Here is a 20974-nt window from a genome sequence, read left to right on the forward strand (position 1 = left end):
ATATATATATATGTATGTATGTATACTTATATATATACATACATATACACATAAATATATTTCCCCCAATTATCCTAATACTGAGAAAGGTCTCATGAGTTCCAAATATCATCTTTCCATGTAGGAATGTAAACAGTGAAACTTTGATCAAACCTTATGATTTCTTTTTCCTGTTTACCTTTCCATGCTTCTCTTGGTTCTTGTTTTTGGAAGCCAGATTTTCCATTCAGCTCTCATCTTTTCACTAAGTGTGCTTGGAAGTCCTCTACTTCATTGAAGTTCCTTTATATCCTTTGAAGAATTATACTCAGTTTTGCTGGGTAGGTGAATCTTTGTTTTGATCCTACCTCCTTTGACCTGTGGAATGTCATATTTTAAGTCCCCTGATCTCTTAGTGTAGAAGCTGCAATACTCAAATTGCTCCTTTCTAGCTGCTTGCAGTATTTTCTCCTTGACCTGGGAACTCTGGAATTTGACTTTAATATTCCTGGGAGGTTTTCTTTTGGCCTAGTGCTCAGGAGATATTGGATGGATTCTTTCCATTTCAGTTTTACCCTCTGGTTGTAGAATAACATCTGCAGTATTTTTGTTGATTGTGTCTTTCAGGTAGTCCAATATTTTTAAAAAAATCTGTCTTTGATCTCTTTTCCAGGTCAGTCGTTTTTGTATTGAGATATTTCACATTGCCTTTTATTATTTCATGTTTTTTTGGTTTTGTTTTATGATTCCTTAATTTCTCGTACAGTCATTAGCTTCTATTTACTCCATTTTAATTGTTAAGTAGCTATTTTCTTAAGTGAGCTTTTGTATCTCCTTTTTCCATTCGGTCAGTTCTGCTTTTTAAGGCATTCTTCTCTTCATTGACTTTTTGGACCTCTCTTGTCATTTAACCACATTCATTTATACAGTGTTATTTCTTCAGTATTTCTTTTGTGCCTCTTTTTAGTAAGCTGTTGATTTATTTTGTTTTATGACTTTCTTGCATCACTTTCATTTTTTCTTCCCAATTATTCCTCTGTTTCTCTTGTTTGATTTTCAAAATACTTTTTGAGCTCTTCTGTGATCTGAGACCAATTCATATTTTTCTGGGTAACTTTGGATTTAGGAGCTTTGACTCTGTTATCTTCTTGTGAGTATGTGTTTTGATTTTCTTTGTCTCCAAAGCAAGATTTTATAGTCTCAGGGTTTTTCTGTTGTTTGCCCATTTCCTCAGCCTATTACTTAACTTTTTAAATCCTAGTTAGGGCTCTACTTCCAGTGTGGAGTGCATGCTGTCCTATCCTTCAGGGATTATGTATGTATGTTGTATTCAGAGATACTTCTAGGGACCTCTAAGTTTTCATTTCTTCTAATGTGCTATGATCAACAAGAGGTGTTCAGTACTCTTCTTGTCTGTGCTCAGGTCTGTGAGTGACTACAAGCACTCTTTTCTTTTCAGAAGTGTGAGAAGGATTCTCTCTCCACTGTTGCCACAAGCTCTGCTGTGCCAGTGCTCCTACTTGCCCCTACACACCCACCCAAGACTGCAAGCCAGAACCAAGTTTGAACAAGTCAACAGACTCATACCTCAGTGCCAAGAAAAAGACCCCTGGTATCTCATTCTGACTAGTTCAATTCCCCTTACCGTCTGTTGGCTGAGAGTTCCAGGAAAGGTCCCTGCTGCTGCCAAATACAAGACTCCAAAGAATTATGAAAAGGTAAGCAGCAAAGAGAAATCTAAGGGATTCTATAATGTCAAATTGTTTGCATTCCAACAGAGAAAGATTATGCTTATAAGTCCTAAGCATTTTCTAGTTATCAGGGCAATTACAAGCAATATACACATAAAGACAGCACGTGTGCACGTTGGCTATGATGAAATTATATTTCAAAATAAAGTCAAGGGTGAGAAATAGGAATGCACTGGAAGAAAGGGGAAGACAGAGGTAGAATGGAGTAAATTTTCTCACATAAAATGGGCATGAAAGAACTTTTACAGTGAATGGGAGAAGGGGGTTTAGTGGGGAGCACAGAAAGCTTACTCTTATGAGAATTGACTCAAAGAAGGAATAAAAAACACTCAGTTGGGTATAGAAATGAACTGATGCAACGTTATGTGAGTGGAACCAGGAGAATATTGTACACAGTCATGGCAATATTGCATGATGATCAGCTGTGAATGACTTAGCTATTTTCACAATTCAAAACAATTCCAAAGGACTCATGATGTTATATGTTATCTACTACCAGAGAAAGAAGTGATAGCATCTGAATGCAAATCAAACATACTATCATTCACATTACTTTTTCCTGGTTTTTCCTCTGTGTGTGCATCTTCATTCACAACATAACAAATATGGAAAAATATTTTGCATGACTGCACATATATATAACTCATGTTCAATTGCTTATTCTCTTGGAGTGGAGGTGAGGGTAAAGAAGAGAGGGAGAAAATTTGAAGCTCAGATTTTTACAAGTATGTTTAAAATTGTCTTTACATGTTATTGAGAATATTATTTTGTTTTTAAAAATCTTGTACCACTGCACATCTATCACATTGCTCAATATGCCAGAAAACAAAAATGATAGCATTGGAGGGATGCAGAAAAATGGAGATATTAATGCATTGTTGATGCATTTTTAATTGATTTAACCATTCTGGGGAGAAATTATTTCCAAATGGTTATAAAACCATGCATACCCTTGGCCCAGAAATACCACTAGTAGGTCTGTATCTCAAAGAATGTGTTTTTTTTAAAGGAAAGGGACCTATATATACTATTCTTAGAAACTCTCAGAGTGGTGTTAATGAATTAGAAATTGAAGGTATGCTGGTCAATTGGGAAATGGTTGAACAAGTTGTTGTATGTGATTGTGAGGGAATATAACTGTACTAGAAGTAATTATGATAGATCTGTGCCAAGCCTGATCTCAAGAGTTCTTACATGACTTTTCCAGATCTGGATGACCCCAACTCAAGTACTGTGCTTCTGATTCCCTGGAATTTTCTTTCTGAAGTCAATGACCTCCAAAGCCAGTTCATTTTCCATTTCCACACACACACCATGCGTATATCAGCCTTGCTCCCATCAGTCTCTCTCCAACTTCTTCACATTGTAGGGTGTTGTGAAGATTAAATGAAATCATGGATGGAAGACACATTGCACATCTTAAAGTTATATAAATAATTAACAATTAACCACCAAGCTTCCATTTTGACATTGACTTCATTCCCCACCAGGGATGGGGAAACTGAAACCTTGAGACCACATCTGAGTGCAGCCTTTTGGATTCAGTCCATATTTTACAGAACAAACCTTTTTATTAAGGGGATTTGTTCTATGATGTATGGATTCAGTCAAAGGGACAGACTTGAGGACTAGAGATCCACAAGTGGCCTGGAGACCACAGATTCCCCATCCCTGCAATCTTCTACTGCATTTCTGTTGTGTTCACAAACTGTTCATTGAATGAATCAATTCAGAGACATGGGGCACACTGGAACAAGATCCCCCAGCATGGTGGGACCCCATACAAGAAGGTGCATGGAGACACTGCTCCATGAATAAAGTAGAATTGCTTTGTAATTCCAAAGAAACATGAGATGTGCAAATTTAGAGACATCTCCACGCCAAATGTTTGAACATTTGTTTGCACCTCTGGAACCATTATTTGTGTGACATAGTGGGTTAATCTGTGGTAGAGCATTTTGAGCTTGTATCGGTCAGATCTCCAAAGTCAGACTCATTGTGCTGTATCTTGACCCCAAAATAGTGATATCATTTCAATCTTTTAGAACAAATGAAAACAATAAACCAATCCACCATTGAGCAATACAGAGTGAGCTGGCAAATACTTAAGGTGAGGGGTGGAAGAGCCACGTGAGGGAGCTCATGCACACACACTTTTAAGTTTTTCTGAATTATTAACAATTCTTTCAGTCCAGATTATGTACAAAACAATAAATCAAGCTCTGATTTCTAGTAATCACTAATTTGTGAGGTATAAGCATTCACAACAAAAATCTCACCATGGTTCTTCAAATTCCTTAGACTTCATTCCAGTATACCGCTTCTCACACTGGCACCCTCTTGCCAAAAATACATTTAGAAAATGTTGTCCTGGTTTCCTAAACTCCTCCCCATCCCTGGGTTCTCCTAGGCTATGAACTCAGTGAGCAGGTAACTGGGGTTAATCCTAGAGTGTAAGGAGAAGGAGGGCTATGGGGACCTTGGTCTGTCCAGGTGAAAACATTGTCAGTCTCACTTTCCAACACTTTCCAAACCTGCTCCTCCCTTCATCTCCCTGAAACCCACTACAATCCATTTACTTCCTTTTGCTCGCTCTGTTCCCTCTCTCCTCCGCCAAATTGCAGCCCAGAGGCATATATGTCATGTACTCAATCTGGGGGTACTGTCTAAGTGCACGCTCCAGGACAGAGAATCAGATGACCTGGGTTTAAATCCTAGCCTTGCCACTGGCTTCCCATCTGAACTTCATCTCTGAGTTTCTTCCTCTGCAAAACCAAGAGGTCATAAATGTTTATGCTTGTGATTAATTGTTAAGTCTGTCTTCAAAAACACATTTACAATTTTAAAAGAAAAGAACCCAAATAAGCTTAAAGCTTAGAGGATCTCCAAGGTAGAGGTTCCCAATTCTAAATCCTAAGATCTAATTACTGACTCTTCTAACTCCTGAATTAGATCAAAGTTTAAATGGGTCACATATTGAGCTTGGGGTTAGAAATTTATTTGTCTCACATTTGGATCAGTTCTTCGTTATTGTGAATACTGTGTTTAAAGGAATACTTGGTAAACAGTAAGTGGAGATCACATGCTCCACTGGTGCAGAATATCCCACTGAAGGAGTTCTTAGGGCTCATCTGATAATGCAGTTCTCTCCTCACAAAGGAGCCACGGATGGTCTAGAGAGAGGGAGGGACTTGCTTAAGGTCACAGTCAGTAAGAGATCTATTCTTACCCTTCTTCCCCTTTGACCTTCTATGATCTCAGTTTTACGTCTTGAGACACCTTGCCTCCAAGCCCTATTACTACATCCCTCACAGCTTCTGTCATCGAATTCTGAGACTCCAAACTCCATCTCTGGGCTATGATATCCCATTGAACCTTGCCCATTTTTATTTTTGCTCTCAGCCCCCACTGCACTCATTCCCTCTCCCTCTGTAAACTTCACATTGGGACAGTTCTGGGGCTCAGGGAATGAATGCGTTAGGACTGAAAATGTTGCACAATGGAGCTGAGATCAGTGCCAGGCGACAGCCTCCACCCCCTGGCCCAAGCATAAAAGTCAGGAACAGCCCTATCTGGTCCCCATTTTCGAGTCAGCATCTGCCCAAAACCTAGGCAACAGTGCAGTGGAGCCTCTGCTACCTTCACCATGTTGGCCTCTTGGCTGCTTCTGGGGGCCATATTCTTTTGCGTCTCAGCTCTGGTGGTGCTCTCTGTGTGGAAACAGAGGAAGATCTGTCGAAGCCTTCCCCCTGGACCCACCCCCCTGCCTCTCATCGGCAACTACCTGCAGTTCAACACTGAGCAGATGTATGACTCCCTCATGAAGGTACTGAGGCTGGGGACAAGGGGGAGAACATGGAGAGACTGAGACAGAGAAATAGAGATTGAGAGAGAAATAGAGAGAGAGGAACAAGGAGCAAAGGCACAGAGAGATTGAGACACTCAGAGGAGCAAAGAGACAGTGAGATCCAAAGACAAATTAACAGGGAGAGATACAGTAACAGAGAGAGTCACACAAAGAATAACAGTGACAGAGATAGAATCGCAGAGTATATTAGAAACACACAAAAGAAATACTTAGAAGTAGAGACAGAAAATATGACAAATGGTCAGAGACAGAGGCAAACTAGCAGAAAAGGAAAAGCAGAGACAGAGATGAAAATACATAATCCCAAAGAGACAGTGACACAGAGAGATGGACTCAGAGACATAGAGTGAGACACAGAAACACAAGCATGAAAGACAGATGGAGACGGAGATAACTCTCGTGTGCATAAGTAGCTTCCAGGGTAGTTGGAAGAAAGCTCTGGGAAAGTCAGAGAGAAGGGGAGATGGAGGCAGAAAAAAGTCTCTGCTTCTCACTACTGACTTGAGGAAGGTCTTTTCCATTCTCTAGTCCTCAGTTTCCTGTCCATAACATAGACAGACTGGGTTAGATGGTCTATAAGGGCTAAGTTTTATGATCTTATGGGCAAGATGCTCTAAGGAAAGTGCAGAACTTCTTCATGGGAGGGATGGACAGAGCTAGGGAGCAAGAGAGGGATTCATAGGGATGGTGGAGAAGAGGCCAGGAGGATGGGAGAGCTAGCCTGAGGGCTGGAGAGAGAGGACCAAAGGAGAGGGTGTGAGGTGGAGATTTGAGAGCCTAGAGAAATCTCGTGGCAAATATGGGGACTCCTGCTCTGTCTGGCCCACCAATGAGGGTCATTAGCTTCTTATAACCCTGCAAAATTATTTAAGAAAGCCAGTGTAGGTGAGGGGCTTGGAATAGACATGCCCCATTAGACTGAGAGGTCCTCGAGGGGAGGGACAGTCTTTGCCTTTGTCTTTCTATCTGCAGTGCTTAGCACACAGTAGGTTTCTGACAGTGCTTGTTACCTTGACTTGTCATAGGAAAAAAAAAGGCAAAGAACTAAAAAAACAGCATTTTTTGTTCTGATCTTGTTCAACAAAGGGTAAAAGAAGTGAAATGAAGTACAGGAGGAAAGACAATAAAACTATACTAGTGGGAGACCTCAATTTTCCCCTCTCAGAAGTAGATAAATCTAAGCCAAAAATAAACAAGTAATAACGTAAGGAGCGATCAAAATTCTTACCCCACAGATCTCTGGAGAAAATTGAATGAGAATACAAAGTAGTGTTACTTTTTCTCAGCAGTACATGGCACCTACACAAAAATTGACCATGTAGAAAGATGGAACCAAGATAGTGGAGTAAATGCAGAGACTTGCCAGAGATCTGCCCCATACTGATCCAAAAACCTTTGAATAAAGACTATAACCAAATTCTAGAATGTCAGAACCAACAAAAAGATGGAATGAAACAATTTCCCAGCCCAAGACAACTTGGAAGGTCAGCATGAAAGGTCTGTTGCACCAGGGTGGGAGAGAACCACAGAAAACCAGGAGCAGAGCTCCAGATGACTGAATCAGTTGCAACAGTGATGATTTCCAGACCTCTCAGCCCACAGATACCAAAGACAATTTAGAAGGCCAGCAACAAAGGTCTGTATCACCTGGGTGAAAGTGGAGCACAGTACAGCAGAGGTTGTGACAGCACAGTTCAGGCCCCAGCAAATTAGGAGCAGGCCTTGGGAGCCACTGAATCATCATCATCCTAAGCAGTAGCTGTTTCTGGAGCTCTCAGTCCACAGATCACAAGGGAGTCTAAAAACTGGTCCGAAGATTACAAGGATCTCTTTGCTAGCACTGAGGCAGACTTCTGTGGCTCTATCCATACTTGAGTCTGGGTCACAATCTGGGGTTGGCAGCCCCAGAGCAAGAAGGATCACTGACACAATAGAGCTTGTGGCACAGTAGAAAGGGAACACTCCTCACAGTTACAGGGCATAAAAGAGTCCTTGTGGTCACTGACAGACCAAAGCACAGGCTGGGAAAGTAGTAAACACCTCTCCTTAGATCATACCACCTTGGAAGAAATGAAAACTTAAAGGCCCCTTGAAGTATCTCTGAAAAAAGTTACACAGATCCCTGAATCCTGGGACAATGTACCCTCCATCCCAGAAGCAGAACCCTACTTTAACAAAGAATTGAAAGTGAACTAATAGGTTGCGAAGATGAGCAAACAGTAAAAACTTCTGACCATTCAAAGTTACTATGGTGACAAGGAAGATCAAAACACAGACTCAGAAAATAACAAAATCAAAGCTTCTGCATACAAAACCTCCAAGAAGTATTTAAAAGGGGTCTCAGACCATGCAAGAGCTCAAAAAGGATTTTGAAAATCAAGTAAGAGAAGTAGAGGAAAGATTCGGAGAGAAATGGGAGTGATGCAAGAAAATCATGAAAAATGTGTCAATAACTTGGTAAAGGAAACACAAAGAATGCTAAAGGAAAAACAGGTTAGGGTAAGTGGTAAAAGAGGTCCACAAAGCCAAAGAAGAGAAGAATGCCTTAACAAGCAGAACTGGCCAAATAGTAAAGGGGATCCAAAAAGTTCACTGAAGAAAATAATTCCTTAAAATTAGAATGGAGTAAATGGAAGCTAATGATTATATGAGAAATCAAGAAACAATAAAACAAAACCAAAAGAATGAAAAAATAGAAGACATTGTGAAATATCTCACTGGAAAAACAACTTATCTGAAAAATAGATCCAGGAGAGATAGCTAAAAATTATTGGACTACCTGAAGAGCCTAGGCATTATCTTTCAAGAAATTATCAAGGAAAACTGTCCTGATATTCTAGAACCAGGGGATAAAATAGAATTTGAAAGAATTCACTGAGCACCTACTGGAAGAAATCCTCAGATAAAATTTGCCAGGAATATTATAACCAAATTCCAGAATTCTAACATCAATGAGAAGATATTGCAAGCAGAAAGAAGGAAAAAATCAAGTATTATGGAAGCACAGTCAGGATAACACAAGATTTAGCCATTTCTACACTGAAGGATCAGAGGGCTTGAAATATGGTGTTTCAGAGGCAAAGAAGCTAGGGTTACAACCAAGAGTCCCCTACCCAACAAACCTAAATATAATCCTTAGGGGAAAAAATGAACATTCAATGAAGCAGAGGACTTTCAATCATTCTTGATGAAAAGACCATAGCTAAATAGAAAATTTGACTTTCAGATACAAGACTCAAGACAAACATAAAAAAAGTAAACAGGAAAGGGAAATCATAAGCGACTTAATAAGGTTAAATTATTTACATTCCTCCATGGGAAGATGATATTTGTAACTCATAAGACCTTTGTCAGTATTAGGGTAGTTAGAAGGAGTATATATAGACAGGGGGCACAGGTGTGAGTTGAATATGAAAGGATGATACCTAAAAAAACAAAAATAAGGAATTAGAGAGGAATGTACAGAGAGAAAGAGAAAGGGACTGATAGACTGTGGTAATTTTCTCACATTAAATAGGCAAGAAAAAGCTTTTATAATAGAGGGAAAGAGCAGGGGAAGGTAAGGGAGAGTGAACGAACCTTGCTCTCATCAGAACCGGCTCAAAGAGGGAATAGCATACACACCCAATTGGGTATATAAATCTATTTTACCATACAGGAAAATAAGAGGGGAAGGGAATAAGAGAAGGTGGGGTGACAGAAGAGAGTGAAGATTGGTGGAGGGGACAGTCAAAACATTTTGAGGAGGGACAGGGTGAAACGAGAGAAAGAATAGAATAAATAGAGAAGGTGAATAGGATGGAAGGAAATACGATTGGCAATAGTAACCGTGAAAAAAATATTTTGAAGTAATTTTTTCCTGATAAAGGTCTCATTGCTCAAACGTAGAAAACACAGTCAAATTTATAAAAATAAGAGTCATTCCACAATTGATAAATGATCAAAAGATATGATCAGTTTTTAGATGAAGTGATCAAAGTTATCTATAGCTATATTTAAAAATTCTCTAATTCACTACTGATTGTAGAAATGCAAATTAAAATAATTCTGAGGTACTACCTCATACCTATTAGATTGGCTAATAGGACAGAAAAGAAGAATGACAGATGTTGGAGGAGATGTGGGGAAAATGAGACATTAATGTGCTTTTGCTGGAGTTGTGAACTGATTCAACCATTTGGTAGGGCAATTTGAAACTATGTACAAAGTAACAGCAATATTGTAAGATGAACAATTGTGAATGATTTAGCTATTTTCAGCTATTTTTTTTACCCTAGACACTCCTTAATATTATGATTTGTTGCTTATCATTGTTTCTTTGAATCTAACCTCCCTCTTACCACCCAGTCCCTTTCTATTAGCCCTTTCTCCTTTTCCTTTGCGTCCGGGTAAGATGAATTTCCATCACAACTCTGTGTCTGAGAAAAGGTTACTATTAGATTTGGAAATTAAAATGTAATTGGTAACTTTGGAAAGAGAGACTACAATTGATTGATGAAAGTGGAAACCAAACAGTTAAAAATAAAGTAGAAAGAAAGGAAGTTGGAGGATCAGTTGTAGATGGCATTCTCAAGGAGTTTAGCCCTGAAAGGGAGGAAAGATTTTCAACAAACCAAGCAGGGATGAAGATGGATGGATCAAGTGAGAGGTCTGGAGGATGAGGAAGACTTGGGCATATTTCCAGGTAGTAGGAAAACAAAAGGATAGATAGGGAGGGATTGAAGGTAAATGAGAAAGTGGGGATGATTGAGGAGATAATCTGCTAGGAAAGACAGAAAGGAATGGGATCCTTGTGCATATAAAGGAATTTGCCTTTGTTGAGAGTACAAGTGCTTCATGATGTGAGATCAGGATGAAGAAGACAATAGTGACAGAAGGCATCTGGGTGATGTGACATGAAGAGAAAGAGAGTTAAAGGAGCTCTTGGCAAAAAAGCATCAAATTTTTCTGTAAAATATGAGATTCTCATCTTACAGGCTGGGCAGGGGGGAATCAATGGAAATTTGAGGGAAGAGAGAAAGATTTTTGAAAGAGTTACCATACCTAGTGGCATCGTGAGCTAATTAGGGAGTTGTAAAAGATGTCTTGCAGCAAAGATGATCTGTTAGAAATTATATAACCCAAATTTATAGTGGGCCTAGTCAACAGGAATTTGAGATTTTCTCTGACTGTTCTGCAGCACAAGTGTAGGAGCAAAGGCAGGTGATGGTAGGAATGATTCAAGTTTCAGGCTTAGCAAGGCAAGATCAGCAATATAATGGGGCAAAGGACATAAAAAGAGGACAGTGCAGAGTTGAATTAATTCACCAAGGGATTAAAATTGGCGAGGGAACAAAATGTAGTTAGTGGAAGGGTGATGATCTGGAAAACAACTGAGGTGTGGAGGAATTGGACACATGGGTGTGGAAGAAGAACAGAATTTTTGATTTCAAGGCAAAGGGAGAAGTGGAAAGAAAACAGCTCGTGATCAGATAAGGGAATTTCAGAGGTCATGAATATGGAAGTGGTACATTTTTGTGATCAATGGCAACATGAAAGTTATCTTTGTGTGCAGCAAAGAAGCAAATTATAAGAAGAGTGTAAACTGAGGAGCTGTGAGGTTAGGGTCTTTTAAGGACTAATATGTGTGTATTGAAGTCCCCTAGTATGAAAGTAGGAGTAGAGAAGCAGAGAAAAACTGAGCCAGTCACTGAACTCAATGAGAAAACAAGCAAGGATAGTGTCTTAGAGGGTGATAGATAATAGCCACCAGAATGCCATGGGGTTATGAGATCAAAGAAGCTAAGTTGACAGGGGCCTCAGAGGCCACCTAATCCAACACAATAGAGAAAATTGATTTGCTGGGCATGGGTGAACGAGCTCAGTGTTTGTTGTTGTTATTTAGTTGTTTTTAGTTGCGCCCTACTCTCCATGGCCATTTTTTGTGATTTTCTTAGCAAAGTTACTTGAGTGGCCTGCCATTTCCTTCCCCAGCTCATTTCACAGAAGAGGAAAGTGATAGAAACAAAGGTAAGTGACTTGCCCAGGTCACACAGCTAGTAACTGTCTGATGCTGGACTTAAACCAAGATCTTCCTGATTTTTGATCTGACACTCTATCTGCTTTGCCACCTAGCTGTTCAGTTGTGGAGGCACAGGCTCAGTCTCACAGGAACAGTCTCGGGTCAGGTAAAGGTGAGGGTCTCTTGAAACTTCAGAGCTCTCACAAGGCCCCCCAGAGAACAGCTGGGAATTGAGGGAGTGAGCCAGGTTACATCCTGTTTTACACCTCTTCTTTGTGGTAACAGTGCTGTGGAGAGCATTCCACCCTTGAGATTGGTCAGTGGTCTGAACATGCCTTTGTTCCCCATACTCTAATTGGCTGATAGGCTGGGAGCATGTGCTGTCCAGGAGTGAACCATGCATCTTGGAGGGCTTAAGTAGGGACCAGAAAGCCTGAGGAGGGGGGGCTCCCTCTGGGAGAGCTCGCCCTGCATGCTGATATGTAGTTTTATCCTGAATAAAGCCTACACCTCTGCTTCACTCTGTTGGTCTCTTCTCTTGTACTTTCATCTGGCTGATCACCGAAGACCTGGTATAAGTAAGGGACCCAGCAGCCCGTGGCATTAGGCTGGACATTCAGTAAGATCTGCCCATCTGATATCTAATACCCATCGATAATAAGAGTCTATTCCTTGTCCTTTTCAGTTATGAATTTCTATTATTCTAACCTAAATCACTCTATATTCAGTTCTGGTGCAGTCTTCCTTCTTCTCCATCCCCTCCCAAACTTTTGTCTTTTGCTCCTGTTAACCCTGAAAATAAATTACCAAAGAGCCACAGAGATTATCCTTTTGAGATTTCTTTCAGGAGGTGATCAGTGGGTACTTTCAATTTCTATTTTACCCTCTGGTTGCAGAACATTAGGACAGTTTTTGTTGATAATTTCTTGAAAGATGATGTTTAGGCTTTGATTTTGGTCATGGCCTTCAGGCAATCCAATAATAAGTGATCTTTATTGGATTTATTTTCCAGGTCAGTGGTTTTTCCAATGAGATATTTCACAGTGTCTTCTATTTTTTCATTTTTTGGTTATGTTTTATAATTTCTTAATTTTTCAAAGAGTCATTAGCTTCCATTTGCTCCATTCTAATTTTTAAGGAATTATTTTCTTCAGTGAGTTTTTGCATCACTTTTTCTATTTGGCCAATTCTGCTTTTTAATGCATTCTTCTCTTCCTTGGCTTTTTGTGCTTCTTTTACCATTTGCATAATCTGCTTTTCAAGTTGTTATTTTCTTCAGTATTTTTTGTGTCTCCTTTATCAAACTGTTGACTCCTTTTTCATGATTTTTTTGCATCACTCTGTAAGAGACAAACATCTTACTAAGAACTCCACAAAGCCACTGGTTGAACTAGGAAGCACTTTTATTAATATTCTTTCAAAAGTTCAACGAGTAGGCACATATCCATTGAGACAAATACACAACTTTTTATACTCTTTTCCCAATTTGTATTTCCCCTCCTGTGTTCCCATTGGCTGGGTACCATAGGGTTTACAGCCTCTCCAGTGTGCCTAAACTCCTCATGTGGGTCTCCACCCATCTTCATGAAGGATCTTTCCAGTTGCCCCTTAGACACCTGCATCCTTTTTATCAACTTAACTTTTATGCAGAAGCAACAATCTCCTATAGTGATTTCCCACAACTCCCATTTCTTTTTCCATTTTTTCCTTTACTTCCATTACTTGATTTTTAAAATCCTTTTTGAGCTCTTCCATGGTCTGAGACCAATTGATATTTTTCTTGGATGCTTTGGATGCAGGTGCTTTGACTTTGCTATCTTCTTCTGAGTATAAGTTTTGATCTTCCTTGCCACCAAAGTAAAATTCTATAGTTTGAGTTTTTCCCCATTGTTTATTCATTTTCCCAGTCTATTACTTGACTTCTCATGTCTTTGCTAAGGTAGGCCTCTGCTTCCAGTGTGGGGGGCATATTATTCCAAGCTTCAGTGGCTTTGTATAGCTGTTTCCAGAGATACTTCTAGGAACATGTAAGTTTTCAATTTTTCCAAGGTAGAATGATCTAAGGAGAGGTGTTTACTCCCTCCTAGACTGTGCTCAGATCTATGAGTTACCACAAGCACTCTTTTACATTCTGGAACTGTGAGGAGGGCTCCCTCTCCATTATTTCCACAAGGTCTGCTATGCTAGTGCTCCTCTTTGCCCCAACACTACCATCCAGAATGCAGCCCAGGTCCAAGTATGGGCAAAGCAATAGAGTCCTGCCTTAGTGCCGGTAAAGAGAGCCTGTAATATCCTTCTGACCAATTGTTTGATCACCTTACCTTCTGTAGGCTTAGAGCTCCAGAAACAGCCATTGCTGCTGCTGCCACAGCTGCTGATTCAGTCACTACCAAGGCTTATTCCTGGTTTGCTGGGGCCTAGTCTGTGCTGGCACAGTCTGCGATGGACTGAGGTCCTCTCTCAGTCTGGTGCAACCAAACTCTTCTGTCCACCTTTCAGGTTGTCTTGAGCTAGAAATTTGTTTAACTCTGTCTTTTTATGGGTTCTGCTACAAATGGAATTCATTTAGAGCCACTTTTACAGGTATTTGGAGGGGTCTGGGGGAGAGCTCTGGCAAATCTCTGCCTTCATTCTGCCAACTTGGCTCTGCCCTCCCTCCCAAACAAGACATTTCCTAAGGTAACTTATTTTTTCCTTGTCTAAAGAACACCGTGTTGGCCAACAAGGTCAAATTATGCCAATTAATAAAAACTTAGAAGTGTCTAGTTGATAGATTAAATGCATATGCCCTGCAGCCAAGTTCTTTGGCAGTTCATTCTTAGATCCCAAACTTCCCATATTGCAGCTGAGGGAAAGAAACACAAGGTACCTGTTCCAAAGAAATCAAGAGACTTCATCAAGAAGAGGTAGACAAATCCTGTCTTCAGTAAATACACCAAAATTTCAATCCTTGAAGGGAGCAGAGGTTGACCAAAGATGGAAGTTCAGTAGCTGAGAAGGAAAAAACACTCATTGCCACCCTTGAACTAGCAAATTGAGCAGAAGGCTCTTGGAAGGTACTACACCTACAAGGTTGCACTGGGCAAGGGAACAAGCAGGAATTAACCCTTTCTGATTCCACTTTTGACACCAACTGTCAATCCTGAAAATAAATTATCAAAGAGTCATAGAAGTTATAGACAAAAAGTGTTCTCTATCCTGTTAGAAGAGGGAAATTAGAATGTGTGCTGGAATCTTCTCTAGGAGCAAGGAGATCCAAGGCAGTGAGGCTAAGCTTTGAGATGTATATATAGTTGTGGGAAGACAAAGAATCAAGCAGTGTAGTGTAACAGCAGTGATGAAGTAAAATAGCAATAGTGAGGTAGTGAGGCAAGGTTGCCTAGTGACAAAATGTCCATTCATAGCAGGGCTTCAGGACTAGTGCTTGCTCAGTCTAAGGGACTGCCAGTTCTGTGATTTAGCTGTGGCAGAGTTCCTCTAAAGGCTGAGTGCAAAGGACTGTTGTTAACTGAAGCTCAGGACACAGTTTGCTTGTAGTGCCTTAGCTCTGGAAAATAAGATTCCTGCTCTCCTGAAATTATTTTAGGGTTTGAAGAGGAGGAATAAGCTTTCTGTTTATAATCCATAGTAGGGAGGAACAGGGAATTAGGCAGACAGAGAGAGAACATTGTGACCAAAGATATGTCCTTCCAAGCACACAAAGCCAAAGTCAAACCCTCCTGATTCCAGCATTTCTAGTTGGAAGGTTTACTTAGAGATTACCCAGTCTACCTCCTCTCACATTTTACAGACAAGAACATTGAAGTGGGCTAGAGCCAAGATGGTGGAGAAAAGTCAGGAACTCATCTGAACTCTCCCAAGTTCCATTCCAAACAACTTTAAATAATGTTTAAATAAATAATTTAAAAAACAAGTTCTACAGTGGCAAAACTCACAAGAGAACTGAGTGCAACAATTTTCTAGCCAAAGATAACTTAGAAGTTTGGCAAGAAGGGTCTGACACACCAAGGTCAGAGTGGAGCTCAGGGCACAGGACAGCAAAAGTCTCACTCCACCAAATCAACTGCAGGCCTTGGTGGTGACTGAATTAGAAGTGGCAGTTGAGGTTTCTGGAACTCTCAGCCCACACACAGTAAGGCAATGTAACAACTGATCAGACGATTACTAGGATCTCTTTGTTGGCCCTTGATGCAGAACTTTTTTACACTATCCATAAGCAGATCTGGGTTTCAGTCCTGGGTCACAGTCCAAGGGTGAAAAGGAGGACTAGCACAACAGAATTTAAAGCCACAGGGGAGCAGAGATACTGGCCATAGTTTCAGGTGGAAAAGAGCACTTATGGTTCCTCACAGACCAGAGAAAAAGGCAGGAGAGTAATGATCATACAACACCTTAGATTATACTATCTTGGAAGAACTCTAAACTTAAAGTCTACCAGAACTAACTCTAAAAATAGCAAAAACAAAAGGCATGAAGTTTACGATAGTGCCCCCTCCACCCAGGGAGCAGAGCCCAACTTTAACATAGAACTAAAAGTCAAGAAATAGGTTGATAAAATGAGGAAACAAACAGATACTGGCCATCGAAACTTAATGTGGTGAGAAGGAAGTTCAAAACACCAACTCAGAAGGAGACAACAAAGTCAAAACTGCTACACCCTCAAAGAAAAATGTGAATTGGTCTGAGATACTAAAAAAAGAATTTTAGGGAGAGGTGAAAAAGGATTTCTAAAATCAAATAAGAGAGTTAGTTGGAGGAAAGATTGGGAAAATAAATAAGAGTGATGCAAGAAAATCATGAAGAAAAAAAGAGTGAACGGCTTGGTAAAGGAGGAACAAAACCACTGACAAGAAGAACTCGTTTGAAAAGTGGAATTGGCCAAATGTAACAGAAGGTACACTGAAAGAAATAATTCTTTAAAAATTAGAGTTGGGCAAGGTGAAGCTAAGAACTCCATGAGACATGAATAAAATATAAAACAAAATCCAAAAAATGAAAAGTAGAAGAATATTGTGAAATATCTCTTTGGAAAAATAACTGACTTGGAAAATACATTGAGGAGAGGTAATTTAAGAATTATTGGATAGCCTTAAAGCCATGCTCAGAAAAGAGTCTAGGCTTCATCTCTGAAGAAATTATCAAGAAAAACTTCCCTGGTAATCTAGAACCAGAGGATAAAGGAGAAATTTAAAGAATCCACTGATTACCTCTTGGAAGAGATCCCAAAATGAAAATTTCCAAGAATATTATAGACAATTTCCAGATCTCCCAGGTCAAGGAGAAAAATAATGCAAGCAAGCAGAAATAAATAACACAAATGTCATAAATCCAAAGTCAGAATAACACAAGATTTAGAAACTTCTACATTAAAGGATTAGAGGGTTTGTCATATGATATTCTAGAGGACAGTGGAGGAAGGATTGCAACCAAGAATCATCTGCCAAACAAAACTGAATATAATCCTTCAGGAGACAAAAAAGTATCCTCAAAAAAATAGGAGACTTTCAAGTGTTCCTGATGAAAAGATCTAAACTGAAGAGAAAATTGACTTTCAAATACAAGACTCAAAAGAAGGATAAAAAGGTAAGCAGGAAAGAGAAATCTTAAGAGATTGCATAATGTTAAATTGTTTACATTCCAACATAAGAAGATTATACTTGTAACTCATAAGTACTTTCTAATTAGTAGGGCAATTAGAAGCAATATACATAGACAGAGGACTTGTATGCAAATTGACTAATAAAATGATATTGAAAAAAATAAGGGTGAGAAATAAGAACGCACTGGTTGAAAGGGGAAGACAGAGGTAGAATGGAGTAAATTTTCTCACAGAAAAGGGGCTTTCAAAGTAAATGGGAAGATGGGGGATTAGTAGGGAGCACTTAAACATTATTCTTATGAGAATTTCCTCAAAGAAAGAACAAAAAACACTCATTTGCATGTTGATATGAACTGATGCAATGTTAAGTGAGTGGAACCAGGAGGACATCGTACACAGTAACAGCAATATTGTATGATGATCAGCTGCGAATGACTTAGCTATTTTCAGCAACACAATTCAAAACAATTCCAAAGGATTCATGGTAAAAAATTTTATCCACTAGCAGAGAAAGAACTGATGGCGTCTGAATTCAGATCAAAGCAAATTATTAATCACATTATTTTGTTTATTTTTTTCCTTTGGGTCTGTGTCTTCATTCACAACATAACTAATACCGAAAAATGTTTTGCGTGATTACACATATATAACCTATGTCAAATTGCTTATTCTCTTGTGGGGGGAGGAGAGAAAGGAGAGGAAATTTGGAACTCAAATTTTAAAAGTATGTTCAAAATTGTCTTTGCATGTTATTGAGGATATTATTTTATTTCTAAAGGCTATTCTGAGGTACCACCCCACGCCTATCAGATTGGCTAATATGAAAGCAAAGAAAAATAATAATGGAGGGGATGTGGGAAAATTGAGATACTAATGCACTATTGGATTTTTGAACTAATTTAACCATTCTGGGCAGAAATTTGGAACTATGCTCAAAGGCTTATCAAACCATGCATACCCTTGGCCCAGCAACACCACTAATAGGTCTGTATCCCAAAGAAATCTTTTTTAAAAAGAAGAGGGACTTATATGCTATTTATAGCAGCATTTATAGTTGTGGCAAAGAATTAGAAATTGAGGAGATGCTGATCAATTGGGAAATGCTTGAACAACATATGTTATATGATTGTGAAGGAATATGACTATACTATCAGCTATCATGAGTAGAATGTTTTCAGAAAGCCTGGAAAGACTTACATGAACTGATTCAAAATGAAGTGAATTGAATGAGGAGAACAGTGTAGCAATATTATATAATGATCAACTGTGAATGACTTAGTTATTCCCAGCAATACAATGATGCAAGAAGATTCTGAAAGATGCATGATGAAAAATGCTATCCATTTTCAGAGAAAGAAATGAAGGATTCTGAATATGAATTGATGCATACTCTGTTTTAACTTTCTTTGTTATTCTTGGATGGGGGGTTATGTTTTCTTTCATAACATGAGTAATATGAAAATATATTTTGCATGACTGTATATGTATAACCTACGTCAAATTTATTGCCTCCTCAAGGGAGGTGGAGAGGATTTGGAGCTCAAAATTAAAAAAAAATGAATGTTAAATTTTGTGTATACATGTAGTTGGGGGAAAATAAAATATTAAATAAATATATTTTTTTAAAAAAGTAAATGGAGAAGTATTGAGGTATTGAGTCCAGAGGTACTGAGTGACTTGCCCAAAGTCATATTGGCATTAAGAAGAAGAGCTGGATGCCACGGCTTTGATCAAATACAGCACTCCTTCCATTGCCCAATGTTGCATCAAGTAGGGGGTTAAGGAGTCCCCAAATTCCATGGCGAGTTTCTGGTCTGACATTCTTAGAACAGCAGAGGCAGCTGGCTTTGGATCCAACTCCATTTCACAGAGTTCACAGTCAACCAGGTTTACAGAGGGTACATGAACTAGTGATAGATCTTAGGGAAGCCTGACGTCAGGACCTCTCACATGATTCCTCCAGATTTGACTAACCCACAGCTCAAGAGTTGTGCTGGTCTGACCTTCCCAGAACAGCAGAGGCAGGTGCCTTTTGATCTAACTCCATTACAGAGTTCACAGTCAACCAGGCTTACAGAGGGTACATGAACTAGCAACAGATCTTAGCGAAGTCTGATCTCAGGAGATTTTGCATGACTCCTAAAGGCCTGACAGACCCCAGGCTCAAGAGCTGTGTCTCTAATCTCTAGGGCTTTCTTTGTGGATTGAGTCCACGTTTTGCAGAACAAATCCTTTTACTAAACGGATTAGTTCTATGAAGTTTGGATTCAGTCAAAGGGCAGCATTTGAGGACCTACAGGATCATATGTGGGCTTGAGGTCATAGGTTCCCCATCACTGCAATCTTCTACTGAATTTTTGTGAGTTCACAAACTCTTTATTGAGTGAATTCATTCAGAGACATGGGACACACTGGCACAGGATCCGCCAGTATGATGTGAACCCCATAAAAGAAAACACATAGAGAGACTGCTTTATGAGCAAAGCAGAATTGCAGTAGGTCAAAAGAAACATGAGATGTGCACATTTAGAGACATTTCCACTCCATATGTTTGCAAGGAACATCTGTGGCTCAATCTGTGGTAGAGCATTCCAAGTTCTGATTGGCCTGATTATCAAAGTTCGACTCACCGTACCGTACCTCGACCCCAACATAGTGTTTTCATTTCAGTCTTTTAGAAGAAAGGACAACAATAAACCAATCCACCATTGCGCAAACAAGAGTAAATTGGTAAATATTTAAGGTGGGGGGAGGGCAGAGAGAGGGGGCTCATGCAAATAAATTTATCTGCCTTGTTATTTCTTTAAGTCCAGATTATGAACAAAACAATAAATCAAGCTCTGATTTCTAGCAATCACTGATTTCTGAGGTATAAGCATTCACAACAAAAATCTCACCATGGTTCTTTGAATCCTTGGAGTTCATTCCAGTGTACCCCTTCCCACCCTGGTTCCCTTTTAGCAAAAGTACACTTAACAAAGATTGCCCTGATTTCCTAGGCTTCTCCTCAACCCTGAGTTCTTCTAAGCTATGACATTAGCCAACAGGTAACTAGGAGAAAGAGGGCTGTGAGGACCTTGGTCAGCCCAGGTAAAAATACTGTCAATCCCAATTAGTTTCCAATCCTTGTCTAACCTGCCCCTTCCTGCATCTCCCTAAAAAAACACCACAATCCATTTACTTCTGTTGGCTAGTTCTATTCCTTCTCTCCTCCATCAAACTGCAGCCCAGAGGCAGTTATGGCAGGTACTCAGCTTGGCTGTGTTGTCCATAGCGACCCTCCTTGATGACCTGGGTTGAAATCCTAATCTTGCCCCTGGCTACCTATCTGAACTTCCCCTTTCAGATTCATCTGCAAAACCAAGAGGTCACAAATGTTCATATTTGTGAATAATTGTTAAGTCTATCATCAAGAAGATATTTAAAATTTCAAAGAAAAGAACACAAATGAGATTAGAGCTTAGTGGATCTCTAAGTTAGAGGATCCCAACTCCAAATCCTAAGATCTAATTACTGCCCCTTCTAACTCCTGAATTAGATCAAAGTAAAAAACGGGTCACGTGGGCTTTGGGTTAGAGTGTTATTTGCCACACATTTGGATCAGTTCTTGGTTTGTTGTCAATACTGTTTAAAGGAATACTTGGTAAACAATAGGTGGAGATCCCATGCTCCACAGGTGCACAGGATATTTCCCATGGAAGGGGTCCTTAGGACTCACCTGATAATAGAGTTCTCTCCTCACACAAAGGAGAAATGGATGGTCTAGAGAGAGGGAG

The 20974-nt window shown here is 39.6% G+C and overlaps 1 protein-coding gene across 1 annotated transcript in view; it reads left to right on the forward strand.

Annotated features, from left to right (window-relative positions):
• Positions 1-5320: 5320 nt before the first annotated feature.
• Positions 5321-20974, forward strand: part of LOC140503853 (cytochrome P450 2A13-like) — a 30542-nt gene continuing 14888 nt past the window's right edge. The window contains exon 1 of the mRNA XM_072608196.1: positions 5321-5556. Coding sequence (XP_072464297.1) covers positions 5377-5556 — 180 coding nt within the window. The 5' untranslated portion in view covers positions 5321-5376. The remainder of the gene's footprint in view (positions 5557-20974) is intronic.

This window comes from Notamacropus eugenii, chromosome 5 (genome assembly GCF_028372415.1).
Source record: "Notamacropus eugenii isolate mMacEug1 chromosome 5, mMacEug1.pri_v2, whole genome shotgun sequence".
In the NCBI taxonomy this organism is placed as follows: Eukaryota; Metazoa; Chordata; class Mammalia; order Diprotodontia; family Macropodidae; genus Notamacropus; species Notamacropus eugenii.